The sequence below is a fragment of the Cladophialophora bantiana genome (assembly GCF_000835475.1).
Source record: "Cladophialophora bantiana CBS 173.52 unplaced genomic scaffold supercont1.5, whole genome shotgun sequence".
Classification (NCBI taxonomy): domain Eukaryota; kingdom Fungi; phylum Ascomycota; class Eurotiomycetes; order Chaetothyriales; family Herpotrichiellaceae; genus Cladophialophora; species Cladophialophora bantiana.
Genome location: NW_015971579.1, coordinates 780,432 through 794,957, shown reverse-complemented (window position 1 = coordinate 794,957; position 14,526 = coordinate 780,432). Strand labels below are relative to the sequence as shown.

The window sequence follows — 14,526 nt, the reverse complement described above, 5'->3', positions numbered from 1 at the left end:
CGCGGTCTAAATTTGTAGACGCGACTTTCAGCATTCCCGATTCAATTGTTCGCACTGGTAACTCTCAGTCTCCAGCCAGCATGTCGCTTTTTGGGCAAACGCCTTCTGGGCAAGGGACCTCGGGTTCCAGCAATCCCTTTGGTGCTGCCAATCTGAACCCAACCACTGATGCGCAGGGAAAACGCAAGTCTATCTTTGACCCTTCTACCTCGCAATCGTCTCAACCCTTCTCCTTCCCGAGCCTCAATACCACTGCTGCTACCTCAAGTGCTGCTCCATCTGGTGGCCTCTTCAGTCTAGGTGGTGGTCCTGCAAAGACTTCTGCCCCTTTCTCCTTCGGAACCACGACAACCACCTCAGGTCCGTCGACTAGTCTCTTTGGAACAATGTCATCCGCTGCTCAAAAACCCGCAGCAACAACTACCCTCTTCGGCGCTCCGACCACGCAACAACAAGCGAGCACTCCCTCACTATTGAGTGGTGCCACCGCAGCAAGCACAACTGCGCCGCAGGCGACTCAACCAGCAGCAGCCCCTCCGCAAAACAATCGAGATGCCGCATATTTCAGCAGTCTGCTCGAACGTCAAAAGAAGAAGCCGAGGTTATGGGCCGAGGGTACTGGCCGTCAAACTCAACTGCCCAGCCTTAGTATGGACCTGGGAGATCTGGCGAGACGCGCACAAGAGATTCGACAACGTGGCGCAAGGCAGGCCGAGCCTCTGCCGGACAGCCGTGCCCATTATCTGCTGGCTGGTTCCGGTGTTGCTCCGGGTCAAGCTTACAAGGATTTCCAAGCATTGGGTCCCGATGAGTCCACCCCAATGTCGCGAATTGCGGCACAAACCTTCGCCGATGAGTCCAGTGCCTACCTGAGAGACTTGAGAGTCAAGGGCCGAGAGGCAGTGCTAAAGGAGAGCATGGAACGTGTCTACCGAGAAGTCGACAGCTTTATTGAAGAAAGCTTGGGTGTCGATCTTGAAGAACAGAAGGTTCGGATCATGGAACACCTGGGTTTGGTATCCCCGGAAGACGGAACAGGGGCAGAGGCTGGGAGATCGACCCCAGGCGGCTTCGGTAAACCTACCGGACGAGGTAAGGAAGGGATTTCCGAGACATCACGGCCTGCCAGAAGTGTGTTTGGTCGGTCAGCCATGGAAAAATCAATCATTGGCACCCCAGGTTCTGGTGCTGGTACGACGTCCTTCTTCAAGAGTGAAGGTGCTGCTCCAGTGCCATCAGGGCCGCCGCGTTCGAGCTCACAAGTTCAGCGTGAGCTCAGGGCCAAGGAGAAGTCATTCATTGGCAAAGTGGAGGACCTCAACCAAGCTAGGCTGCGAGAGGAACCCTATGCGCTTCTCCAGAGCTTTGCCGATACAGAGGAGCAGAACAAGGCCGATAGCCCTCGACAAATAGTGGACGCGTACCAAGCCTTGCGGGAAATTACCAAAGAAGGCCAGTCAACAGTCAAGGAACGACAATATGCCCAGGCGTATTTGGACGAAACGGTTTCTGGCCCCGCTACCCTGAAACTGAAGAAACAGATGGTCGAGGGCTCTCGGGTCTACTTGGAAAAGGCATTCTGGCGAGAGCTCCGATCTTTGATTGATAAAAACGCTAGAGAAGCAGCGTTGGGAGGACAGCCAAGTGTCATCAATATTGTGCGGGCCTACATCCGACTGCGGGCTGCCCGACGAGACCTAGCACCGGATGGGTCAGAGCTTCAACAACTGGGCGGCGAGAACGGTGATTACTGCTGGGTTCTCATCTTTTACCTACTAAGATGCGGTTTTGTCAAGGAAGCGGCAGATTATGTGACCAACGACCTTGCTTTTCAGTCTGTCGAGCGGCGGTTTGTCTCATACTTGACAGCATATGCGAATCATCCAGATCGACGGTTGGGCCGTAAACTGCAAGACATGATCGACAACGAATATCAAAATCGTACCAAGGTTGGCCCAAAGAACACGGTGGATCCCTACAGGATCGCGTGCTACAAAGTGATCGGAAGATGCGATTTGAGTTCAAGACATCTGGACGCAGTAGGACAGGGGGTTGAGGACTGGCTATGGCTCCAATTCAGCCTTGCGCGAGAGCCAGAAATGTACGAGGAGATATCAGGTGAGATCTTTGGGCTCGAACAGATCTGTGAGACGATCTCGGAAATTGGGCAGAAACACTTCCAAAAGAATCAAGTCGAAGGTTCGAATGCCTACGGAACCTTTTTCTTGATGCAAGTTCTCGCGGGGATGTTTGAACATGCCGTAGACTATCTGCACAATTTCAATCCTCTGAGTGCAGTGCATTTCGCCATTGCCCTGTCATATTACGGGTTGTTGAGAGTGTCGGACTTTTCGGTGGCAGGCAACGAGCTCTGTAAGTACAAACGTCTCTTTCAATCTTGCTGGTCGGCGCTGATCCATGACACAGTGACATTTTCGACAACGCAGCAGCCTATGATCAACTTTGTGCCGCTCGTGGCATATCATACGGGAACTTTTAGGACGGCACTGCCTGTCCCAGCCGTGGATTACCTTTCGATGCTCTGCCTCAACTCGGACCTGCAACCTGCCAGCCTCGGTCTGGTCCACATCAATGCTTGTCACGAGTGCTTACGAGAACTATGCCTCGAAACTCGAGAGTTTGCCAAATTGCTGGGCGACATTCGTAGCGACGGGACTCGGATACCTGGAGCCATTGAGTTGCGGGCCAGGTTGATCCACCTCGATACACGAGAAGAATTTCTGAGATCCATCACCCGCCAATCAGCGGCGATTGCGGATCAGCGGGGGCAAATTGCGGATGCCGTCTTGCTCTATCATCTGTGTGAGGACTACGACAACGTCATTAGCGTGCTGAACCGAGCACTGGCTGATGCTGTGACGCTGGACCTGGGGGAGGCACCGATGCAGCTGCAACCTCTGAAGCCTCGCAAGTCCAATGGCCCGAGTGAGCCGTCAAGCAGCACTCAGGGAGGAGCTCAGTCGTCATTGTCACTGACACAATCGACCTCTTCTCCGTTCGAATTGGGGAAGAACATGATATCTTTGTACAATGAGAACGCCGCCTACTTCAACCGAATTTCAAGCGCGAACCGAGAGATTTGTGGGGCCCTCATCCGACTGCTTTCTGTGCGAGAACATCTCGAAGCCAAACCGCCTCGATATATGACAGCATTGGAGGAACTTCACGACCTGGGCTTGCTGCCGTTGCGGGCGAATGGATCTATTCCCACCATCCGGGCGGCAGCAACAGCCTTTAGCGCCCTTCCGCAAATCCTTGCCCGTTGTGCTGGAGTCAGTGTTGTGTGGGCGGTGCGGGCAATTGGGGGCGAACGAGGTAATATCATACGGCATGGCAGGTGGGAGGCAGGATATGGTGGCGATGCGGATGAAATGAAAGAGCAACTCAGTAACATGGCCAAGGATCTGATGGTTTTTGCTGGGCTGGTGAAATACAAGCTGCCAAGTCGGGTGTATGACATGTTGACTCGGGCCGGGGCTGATGTTGGAGGGTTTTGAGGCGGGACGCAAGGAGAGCAAGACTTGGTAGAGCTGTGATGGATCCAATGCACAGACACCCCGGTCAAGGGTTGACGAGCATGGTTGGAGACCAAGGAATATGATAAAGGCATGGTCTATATGTGGACGGGAGGAAAAGTGAAGCAGATGCTCGTGCGAAGAGAGGCCGATGTCGGTCTCATGTCAAGCCAAGGTCCACGGCTCCAACGGGGACGTCATTCTGACCGGATCTAATAGTGAGCAATCGGTGCACAGAAGGGGGTCAGGCGCCAGATTGCCATGGCTGGTCTTCAGTAAAACTCACCCGACTTTCTCAAGGTCTGGCGTGGATGGAGAGAAATGTGCTATTGGTGAGGCTGTGATAGAAAGCCCACCAGCCTTGTGCAGGGGCTACAGCACCTGTGCCCATACGGCAAGAATCGGTTGGGGGTGACTTGGGGGTGACTTGGGGGCGCCCTCGGCCCCCCTCTGGGCCCCCTAAGCGCCCGGACAATGCAGAGGGGAGTCGGGCTCTTCCCTAATCTTATCTGATGTGATGGTCTAATAGCTATGTACTTGTACCTACTTGTAGCTTAGCTCGCCCGCCGAATCCCGCCCAGTCTGCCCTCACTAGTTGTTCCATCGCACCACTTGCAGCCCACTTTGTCCCGGTGTAGCCAACGGCGCAACCTGTACTGGGTACCTGCGAAGTCCTCCCACGTCGTGTCTTGTGTCGTGTCGCTGGCTGTGTCGTGGCCACTTTTCTTTTCTTTCCTGTTGCTGCTACTGCGGCCTAGCCATGACTTGGACCTAACAATGCCATGCTCCCTGGGTCGGGTCAGGCTCCAAATACAACTACTTCCCACCTCCGGTCTACCACCGCCACCACCCCTGCGCTCGAGCTCTCTACATTTCCCTCGTCCTCGTCTCCTTCTCATGCGCAGCAAGATGCTGCTGCACCAGCTGAATTGGAGCCCCAAACTGAGCCGGGCACTGCTCTCCAGCTTCCGCGAACCCACGATTCCGTTGCCTTCTGTGCGGTGACACCTCCCCGCTCCCACCCAGTCCAGAGGCGCCGAGGACTGATCTCCCGTGCGTGGGATGCCATCATGTCTCGCAGTCTGCTTCTGATACGCTCTTCCCCGGCCCTGGGCACCGGTTCCTATGGCACTGTCCCGGTGCTGAATGAGAGGCTGGACTCGGACGTGGAATCCGAAGACGAGGAGGATGCGCACCGCCCGAGGGTGTCGAGGAAGAGCCGTGGGAAAAGAATTCAGTCCGCCCACGATGTCCGGGATGATCATGGCCACTTTTCAGATGCACGGCGACACTATCAGCAACGGCGCAGCTCGGAGTGGGTGCGTCGGAGGTCCTCCTCTGCCGCCAGTGAAGTCGGAATGGGCTTGGATGCCAAAACATCCTTCGCCTGCAACTCTGCGATCGCCGAGGACAAAGCAGAGTCTTCCAATGCAAGTACCGGTGCTGCAAGCCCGTCGGGCATGGACGATGAATACGTTCCCTCTGCAGAGGATCCCCCCGACAACTCTCCGTACCCCGAGGTTCGAGCTTCGGTGCCGGCCACCGATAACATTGCCCTGTCTATAAACACGCCTCGGATGTGGGCTCTGTCGCTGTTATTTGCAATAGGGGGCTCAGCTACGAATCTGTTTTTCTCATTGAGATACCCGAGCGTCGCCATTACTCCAGTTATTGCTCTAGTGCTAGTTCATCCTATGGGGAAGCTCTGGGACTACCTCCTCAAGCGGACGGACGACCAGGAACAGTGCTTTGTAAATGGCTCGCTGCAGAACGAGGAGCTCCCGGTCTCGCAGACTCGACTTGGATGGCTGCGGCTATGGTTGGCGCAGGGGCGCTGGAACGAAAAGGAACACGCTTGCGTGTACATTAGCAGCAACGTCTCCTTCGGATTTGCCTTTGCCACCGATGTCATTGTCGAGCAGCACAAATTCTACAAGCAGGACGTGCCCATTCTATATCAACTCCTGTTGACCATATCGACCCAAATCCTTGGTTACGCTTTCGCTGGACTGACCAGAAGATACCTTGTCCGGCCGGCTGCCATGATCTGGCCCGGCACTCTTATGTCGACTGCCATGTTCACTACGATGCACAAGGATGAAAACAAGCCGGCCAATGGATGGACGATTTCGCGGTACAGATTCTTCATTTATGTTTGGGCTGCAGCCTTCGTGTGGTATTTCTTTCCGGGACTGCTGATGCCGGCCTTGAGTTACTTCAACGTCGTTACCTGGTTCGCCCCGAAGAATGTCGTCGTCTCAAACCTTTTCGGAGTGGCTTCGGGACTGGGGCTCTTCCCTATGACCTTCGACTGGGCTCAAATTGCCTACATTGGATCGCCGTTGCTGACTCCATGGTGGGCTGCTGCAAACGTTGTTACCGGACTCATCCTAGTGATGTGGATTGTCGCCCCGATACTTTATTATCGGAATGTCCTCTTCTCGGCATATTTACCTATTCTCTCCTCGGCCGTGTTCGACAACACAGGCAAGCCCTACGACGTCAGCAAAATTCTCACTCCAAACTTCCTCTTTGACAAAGAAGCCTATGACAACTACTCCAAAGTATACCTACCAATCACATATGTGCTGTCGTATGGAGTACAATTTGCCGCGCTGTCGGCTTTACTTACCCACACAACATGCTGGCACGGCAAGGATATATGGCGACAATCTCAACAAGCCTTCCACGAGAGACAGGAGAAAGACAATGCCGAGTACCAGCCCATTCCCAGCTCGGCCGAAAACGGCCACTGCGAACCCCATCTGGGTAGGATTGACAGTCAATCTATCCAGGCCGGGGGTGAGGACGTCCACAACCGTCTCATGAAGCGTTATCAAGACGTACCCATGTCATGGTACGCGCTGACCTTCGTCACCATGTTAGGCGTTGGAATCTTCGTCGTGGAGTACTACCCGGTGCATCTCCCATGGTACGGCCTCCTTATGGCTCTTGGCATCACCACCGTTCTCTTTGTCCCGGTCGGTATTGTGATGGCCATTACCAACCAGCACAGCAGCCTCTATCTAATCTGCCAACTAATCTGTGGCGTTGTCTTTCCTGGCCGCCCAGTTGCCAACATGGTCTTTGTGACCTATTGCTACATTTCTTCCGCACAGGGCATCAAGTTCTCTTCTGACTTGAAACTGGGTCACTATATGAAGATTCCACCAAAATTGCTCTTCAAAGTCCAGATGGTCGCCACCTTGGTGTCTAGCTTGGTACAAATTGCAGTGCTCAATTGGATGTTCATCAACATCCCCGGCATCTGCACCCCGCAAGCAATCAACGGGTTCAACTGTCCCATTGCCCGTGTCCACTTCAACGGGAGCATTCTTTGGGGTGTTGTCGGACCACAACGCTTCTTTGGTCCGGGTGCCCTCTATCGGCACCTCGTCTGGGCTTTTCTAATCGGCTTCATCGCACCCATTCTCATCTGGTTATTGGGAAGGAGAAGCGCGAAGAAGTCCGTCTGGCGCAGGATCAACCTCCCCGTCCTTTTCGGCTCGCTGTCCTGGATTCCGCCCGCAACCGGGTTGAACTTCTCCGTCTGGGCCGTGGTATGTTTTATGTTCAACTGGCTTGTGAGAAGGAAGGCACCGGGCTGGTGGGGCAAATACACCATGACCATGTCCGCCGCACTAGACTCTGGGTTGGCTTTCTCACTGCTTATTGTCTTCTTTGGATTCGTGTATCCCGGCTGGATGGATGGATTCAGGTGGTGGGGCACGGAGGTATACAAGATGGGATGCGATTGGCAGGCGTGTCCATGGCTGAAGCTGAAGCCTGGAGAGAAATTTGGGGCGTGATTGAGAGACTCCATGCTTTGCCTGGGAGCAGGCTTCTGGACAAGAACGAAACCAAACCCCCCCCCCTAAACAACATGCGAAAACACAAAAACGAACAGAAGACAATCAGCAAAATCAACGAGTACAGCTCATGTTTTTTCCATTGCGCAGAAAGAAGAATGCCCAAGTTGGGTGGTTGTTACGGCCCGTCATCATCAGATGGAGAGACCCGATTGGTGCCATGGCCATTCCGCCAAACCCGATGCGCGAGGAACAATCAGCTGGATACATGTGTATGGTGAGAAATGTCTCTCCTCGTCGGAAGCGGGCAACTGGTAGAGTAGCGGGATTGGACACCAGAAGATTCCCCCGGGTGGGATTCTATGGTCTAGACACATTACCTGTAGATGCGACAAATAACGAAGCCCTTGACGTTGCTTTTTGGATTCCCCCTTGAAGCATCCGTGATAGAACCTCTCTTTCCGCATGGAACTCCTTCTCTAGCTTCTCTCGAACGAGGGCTGGGTGATTCAATACTGCAGTTCCTCTCGATTGACTCGGGCATCCTCTCTCGCATCCGTCGATGAAGTTTCGCTTGCTTTTTTCGCTGCTAGTCCCTGTCCCTTCCCTGTCCTCGCGGCAGCCCTCTGCTCCCACCACGTCTTGAGCGCTTGTACGTCGAAGCCCATCTGGACCAGCCTAGTCTCATCACAAATGAACCATTCGCCTCCAGCAACTTGTCGATCTCGTTCGCCTTTCCCATCGCCCTCGGCGGCGTCACCAGACTCTTCTCCACCCTCAGCAGTTTCCGCTGCTCTCTGAGCCTGGCTCCACGACTTCGAAGGGGGGTATTTGTTCAATATCACGTCCCCTCCTCCTTCGCCCTCGGCGTGGTAGCCTGTTGCTCTGACTCTATGCATTACTAAGCCCCTGAACAGAGCCACGGTACCTACGACCGGGAGAAATTTCTGCGCGTCCACGAATACCGAGACAGTGATACCGGAGGTGCGGTGTGATATAGACGGGTCGTGAATCTTGATGTGCCGTTTTGGCGGGAAGGGCGTGTTCGGGCGGTGGATCAGCGAGGGAGATACCCAGGATATGATGGCGAGGACGGTGCAGGTGTAATTTTTCTGAATGGGAAGGGAAAGGAGGGAAGAGAGGCTGGCGATTGTTGGAGGGATAGATGTCGTGCTGGTGGGGCGGGTGATGTGGTCGCCACGTGGATGAAGTGAAGCTGAATGAGGAGTTGAGACTGCGAGATGGGTTGGGTGGTGGTCAGGAAGAGCATTCTGATAGTCGGCCTCTGCCACCCTGTCTCCGTCGATAGCCCGTTTTCCGTCAGCAGCTGTGCTGTCTTGATGGGAGCGATTTGACGAGCGCAGGAGTGACGTGGTTGTGAAACTGCCTTGTGTCTCGGCTTGGATGTACTCTCCTCGTGGCTGTCGTCGGTTCACAATAACCTCGTCAGTAGAAGGCTGTTGCTGGATCTGGCGGAGTGTTTCCCCTCCGCAGCTTGCGCTGTGACTGAGACACAAGGATCGTGGCGAAGCCTTCATCGCCATCTGACTCATATTCTGACGCATTCCGAGAAACCTGCGGCGTAGGTTTGGACGATTTTGACTTGCTCTGCGTCCTTTTCATCCTATGCGCTTTGTTATCGCGGTTGCCAGAGTCTCTCCCCTTGGACTTGCTTTTGTCTGAGCCGTCAGTCAAGTCTTGCTTTCTTGGAAACATCTCGTTCTGCTCCTGCTCACGAAAGAAGCCGCCTTCTTCAAGTTCAAGTCCGTCGCTTCCCGATTTTTCTAGAGTCTCTCTGTCCCGGCCCACCCATTCGCAATCTTGTATCCCCAAATAAACCACTCGACCGTTCCCCTTCAGTCGCGGCGCACTCCTCACCTGGAACTTGTGCACCTCAATGAGGTCCCCTCGCCGCAAGTCCAAGAGCTCCTTTGTCGTAAAGAGGAGGGTTGGGGCTACTAAGGCCTGAACCTGGAGATGGCCATCTGAGAGGGTGAGACGAAAACACCGAGGGTCAGATCCTTGAGCAGCTTGGTTGCTGTGGTCATCGCCGGTCGTGATGGGAATTTGATCTTGGTGATCCTCTTCTCGTTCGTCGTCACGATGGACGACTGCGTTTCTATGGCTACCCGCCTGCGCTTTCCCAAATACGTGTTCGACTCGAAGGAGCAGTGAGGGTGGATGCACGCACGTGCGAAGGAGTTCGGCAAGGCATCTTTTCAACTTGGGCGGGATGGCGCCAGGAGGAGCAAGCATGCTCAAGACGGTCCGGCATCGTTGGTGGCCGCGGTGATGTCTGTGACGGCAGAATTGATCTTCGCCGCAGGACGTAAATAGGGATTGATGCGCGACGCGTTGGGAGACGCGCACACGGGTCGTCGATTACTAAGCCCCTACATTACCTTTTTCTAGACACCCTCTTGACGCTCATAGCCACCTCTCCTTCCTCTCTTCAATTCAGGAAATGGGCTCCAATCTATCGTCCACTGAACCGACAAGCTGGACAGGCTGATTGAAGCCATCGGCGAGGATACCGTCGTTGGCCTCATGGAGGGTATAAGACGGCGCACTTTTAGGTCGTTGATCTTGCAAATCACGGCCGAGGTACGACAGGGTCCCATTATCTTGTGACCTTGGCCGCTGGAAGCATGATCGATGGAGGCAAAACGGTTCCTTTGGCCTCTTCTGGCAGTGCCAGGATAGGTGAAACGATGATTCAAGCCAATTGGCTCACGCGTCTCGAGGCATTCATAGGTTATCCGTACCTTTGCTACATGGTAATGTTAGGCAACAGGGGAAAAGGACTTGCCGGCCCAGTGCCCTATCGACCCGCCACCGGGATCCGGTAGATATTGAGCGGATCTCAGAGTATCAGCCTGTGAACTTGCGTCAAGGAATAGTCCGGGTCCTGAACCAGTTTTGCGTTATCCGAGATATAAACGTCACAGATATCACCAGACTGCTCTGCCAGGAGCTTTCGAGGTTGACATTGAGAACACAGAATCATGAAACTTCCGAAGACGCCCACTGCTCGGGACGAAAGAAGTTGTCGTTCAGGATCCAGTATGGGGGATGAGACCTGGGAATTCTTCATGTTCACGAGCGAGAGGCAAGAGGCACAGACAGTTGCTGTCCAAGGAAGAGATTTGCACCTGAAATGACGATCAAGGACATCTCCATCAGCTTGAAGACGGAACAATGCCTTCGGCTTCATGGCGAGGGATGTGGTCCAAGGTCTGCCATATTGTCCAAACGGAAGTAGTGAAGATAATGTATGGATCCGGGTCTCATCTTTGCCTGGGGAATGGTAATGACAAGCCATATGATGGTGTGAAGGTCGATGACCCCGGCAGAGATTCTGGAGGAGTTCGCATGGCTTTTCGACCAGGATATCGCGAGGAAGATCATACCGCCTTCGACTGCCCCCCTTGCCTTGTTGGCATAGTCAGAGGATGGCAGTGTGGCGGAATCCCGAATGAGTCAAGCGCCGTGTGGACATATTAGGTACTTGTACTTGGTAGGTCTGTCATATAATAATATGGCGCACGGGCCACCCGACACTCCTCGAGGCTTTGAAACACGACTGTTTCAAAACCGCGCTTCAACACCTTATTACCCACGTCTTCAACCGTCAATAGTATCGCAGTGACTCTCGCCACTTACCCCTATCACCTATCCCCCGCTTAGTCGCCAAACTTATCAAGGTGGGCTCGCGGTACTGATAGGCTTGCTTTCGGCATGTCTGCCAGGATCAGTACGCGGGAAAAGGTTTCAAATTCGTTTATCTGGTGAGAACATGGCAAGTGCCCCCCGTTGCTTAGCTTGTTGCTCCCTCTGTCGTTGCCTTCCTTCCCCCTTTCACTTGGCTTCCGATTGCAGTTGAGCCTGCAGCTCCTTCCACGTTGTGGCCACTATGGGACACCCAACGCCGCTCCCTGCCCCTCCCCTGAAGTTCTGTAGGGTGACGATGCACGTCTGGAGGCGGGTGAGTTGGTCTGCTGCTGAATTACCTGTCGCAGTGATTAGGAGACCGACATGGGGTGACTGAATGCGCGACTTACCAGGTGGGAACGCCGCTCCGCCTGCCACCGAGGCTTCGACAGCACTGATGAAAGTGTTCAAGTCTGGTGGACAGTTGCACCTGCTCGATATCAGAACTTGGTCGCTGTACAAGTGACGCCCGACGGCCGCTTACGGAATGTCTACCCCATTGTCCCCCACGCAATTCGCGGTTCCATCGGTGGCTTTGATTCCAGGAGTGATGCCAAACGGAGGAATCAGTGAAGCATCGACCGCGCCGGTGTTGCCGCCAGTAGAAGTACTCCCAGTGTTCCCAGGGCTGGCGGCGGCGGTGGTGGCAGCGGCAGGAGGAGGGGCGGCAGAGACTCTGGTGATGAAGGTGTTGGGAGCGTTGCCACCGCCGTGGTTGAACCCACCTTCACCGCCGCCACGGCCCCTTTGAGCAAGGACTGGAAGAGCCGAAAAAGCGGCGGTGAGGACGTACAGAAGAGCGAGGCGCATTGTTGATTATTTGATGTTTTGGTGTTCTGTCGCTGAATCTGAGGCAGTTCAAGGGAGTGCAGTTCGGGCTAGCTGATCTTGCGGATGCGAAGAGAGAGAGAGGGTGTCGACTATAAGTAAATTACAGCAGAATGAAAGATGCACGACCTGCGCGCACAACAAGAACTTGAACGAACGAATGTGGCCAGAGTTGAAATGGGGCGGTAGGGCGCGGGAACGCAATAGCACTATATACATATCTCTAGGCATTGAAAGCACGCGGCAGGAGAGCGCACTACTTCTACAAGGAGTAGTGATAGACGGGTGCGAACATGGCCATACTTTGCGCCCAGTCTCACAGCTGTCGTGATTCCTTTTTTGCATTCCGCATTATTGGAGTTGACGACAACTTTGAACCCCCTGCGTTTGACAGGGCTCCCTAGGGGTTGCTTTTCGCGTTTCACGTTCCGAAGATGCTGGTCCACGGGCCGTGATTGGACGAGAATTGATCTGCACACGACCCTGCATTCAGACTTTTGACGTTGGATGAGAGAAGAGTGCACAAGTTGCTGCCGTCTCTTTGTTGGTCTGCCCCGTGGCATTGGGTCCCAGATCGAAGAGAAAACTTGCCCGTGGCGCATCGAAAACCCTCCACAAGGCTACCCCGTGTCCCCGAGGCGCTTAGATAGAGCAGACCTTGGCGAGCCCTTCGATAACTGTGATAACATTGCCGATGCTCGCGAAAGATCTAGAAGTACCCACCTCTGGGGTAAGCGAAATGCCCTGTGCGCAAAGGCGAGCCGAACCTCTGGCACGGAAACAGAGGTCCAACCCTCGCCGCAATTGGATCCAGCATCTGGGTGGGCGGGTATTACGAGCAGCATCACAAAACAGGCTCCAGATTGTTTTCACTCCGCCAGAGGACGCCAAAAGTCCAGCGGCAAAGCCGGCGATGCCATTCCTCGTGGGCACGCCAACAATTTCTCCCTACATGGGGGGTCGGCTTCAGGTGAACAATTAAAAGCGGTTTATATGTGCGTCTGGACAGTTTTAAATGACAGCTGCCGACCGAGTGCCACGGACTAGCCAAGAGGCACTAGTCACGTGGAGGTCACCTGACCTCACGTCGGGGGTCAACCGCCCACAGAAACCTCGACCTCTTCAGATGCAATATAGTCTTTCGCACTGCATTCTATTAATTCACATTGATTCGATCGGTGGCCGGCTTACTAGACAACCAAGTTTAAATGACAGTGACGGACTAACCCGAGGCGAGCCGACGACCACTACATCAAGTTCCCCAGAAAGCAGGGGCAAATTGATGGGGTACCGCATTCGCTACCGTGGTAGATTCAGGCCGCTCCCACGGTGGCTTGGAGATTACAAACTGGATCTTTCTTTGGATGAAACAGATGACTTTCTCGGATCGGTTGTCAAATACCAACCAACCCATCTTCCTACTACTTTGAAATCAATCGTTGAGTGATAGTCACGTGGTGATGAAATTCATTTCCGCAGACACCAAATTACACAACGCTACCATATGCACAAGCCACGCGCTGGAAACGACTGGCAGCTAGACTGTTCTGGGAACTTTTGGTGCTGCGTTTGTCCGTCCCTTCATTTTCCTTTGCGCATTTCGGAAACAATTTGTAAGTCATTGCCATCACTCCCTGCATTAAAAGCCATGGTAGTAATCATTTGTTCGACTTTCTAATACAGTCGCTCCTCCCCTCCCTCCAGCACGTACGTACGCCAATCCTCCCACCACTAGCGCCTTCTATTCCTACTAATCCCTAAAACAAAGGTAACATTCATAGCCTTCATGTAGATTGGCGTAGACTAGGCCGAACATCATCGGCAGACCATTGTCTCTCATCTCCATGGAACTGTCATCGTCGTCCAGATCTACTGTGTCAGGGGTACTGGTAGAGGCTCCATTGAAGTCGTCTCCCAATATTCATTGTAGCTGGCTTCACTGAGGTTGACAAGGTTCAGCCGTTCTCACTGTAAAGGCCAGAGAATGTTGCAAGCTAGTGTGTCATGTCGTACATAGTTTGGTCGTGAAGGGAAGTTGAAGTGAAGCACGTATACGCATTATCCTCAATGCATCGAAGGATCAAGGGATAGTAATTTCAAGTTGGAGCTTCGCAAGGGATGCTAGTAGAAGATCTTCCATGTCGCCTTCCCTACAGGTGTTAGACCGGTTCGACCTGGTTCGAATCGAGTCAGTCTGATCAGCGATTTAAGCGCCAGACTCGGTTATAGCCCGGTCTGAGACCGATTCCAGGTCCATTCGAGCTGATTCGACTTAGTTTACAGTGAAATAATAAAAAAAGAGAGTTATTTCGATCTCAGTCGGCAGCACTTATTCTCGAGATTTAAATTTTTTATCTTTAAATTTAGTCTTAAAATATTAGAATTTGTCACGAGCCCACCGTTGTCCCCAAGTACCCTACGCCCTCCACCCGAATCGGGTGGACGGTATAGAAAGAAAAGGATAAGGCAAAGGATGGTTAGAAGCATAAGTTAAGGAGAGCTAAAGCACAAGGCTATTGGTTAACGCCGCCTTACCTTTTTCACGTGACAAAAAGAGGGGAAGCTATAGGAGTTTCCTCTCACCCGAACCGGCTGAGAGAAAACTCTTCCTTTTTCTTAAGCGTTGAGTCGTTGTCAATAGG

At 53.4% G+C, this 14,526-nt stretch overlaps 4 protein-coding genes across 4 annotated transcripts; 2 read left to right on the top strand and 2 right to left on the bottom strand.

Annotated features, from left to right (window-relative positions):
- Positions 1–80: 80 nt before the first annotated feature.
- Z519_03879 (uncharacterized protein) lies at positions 81–3,518 on the top strand (the record flags this gene model as incomplete). Its single annotated transcript, XM_016761626.1, has 2 exons — positions 81–2,373; positions 2,428–3,518. The coding sequence occupies 2 exons, from the start codon at positions 81–83 to the stop codon at positions 3,516–3,518; spliced, it is 3,384 nt and encodes a 1,127-aa protein (XP_016621964.1).
- Positions 3,519–4,606: 1,088 nt separating this feature from the next.
- Z519_03878 (OPT family small oligopeptide transporter) lies at positions 4,607–7,345 on the top strand (the record flags this gene model as incomplete). The annotated part of the gene is made up of 1 exon (XM_016761625.1): positions 4,607–7,345. The coding sequence occupies one exon, from the start codon at positions 4,607–4,609 to the stop codon at positions 7,343–7,345; it is 2,739 nt and encodes a 912-aa protein (XP_016621963.1).
- Positions 7,346–7,854: 509 nt separating this feature from the next.
- Z519_03877 (uncharacterized protein) lies at positions 7,855–9,601 on the bottom strand (the record flags this gene model as incomplete). Its single annotated transcript, XM_016761624.1, has 2 exons — positions 7,855–8,814; positions 8,861–9,601. 2 exons carry the CDS (start codon positions 9,599–9,601, stop codon positions 7,855–7,857), a joined length of 1,701 nt encoding a protein of 566 aa, XP_016621962.1.
- A 1,602-nt stretch (positions 9,602–11,203) lies between these two features.
- On the bottom strand, positions 11,204–11,866 carry Z519_03876 (uncharacterized protein; the record flags this gene model as incomplete). The annotated part of the gene is made up of 3 exons (XM_016761623.1): positions 11,204–11,355; positions 11,407–11,486; positions 11,541–11,866. The coding sequence occupies 3 exons, from the start codon at positions 11,864–11,866 to the stop codon at positions 11,204–11,206; spliced, it is 558 nt and encodes a 185-aa protein (XP_016621961.1).
- Between the last annotated feature and the right edge of the window lie 2,660 nt (positions 11,867–14,526).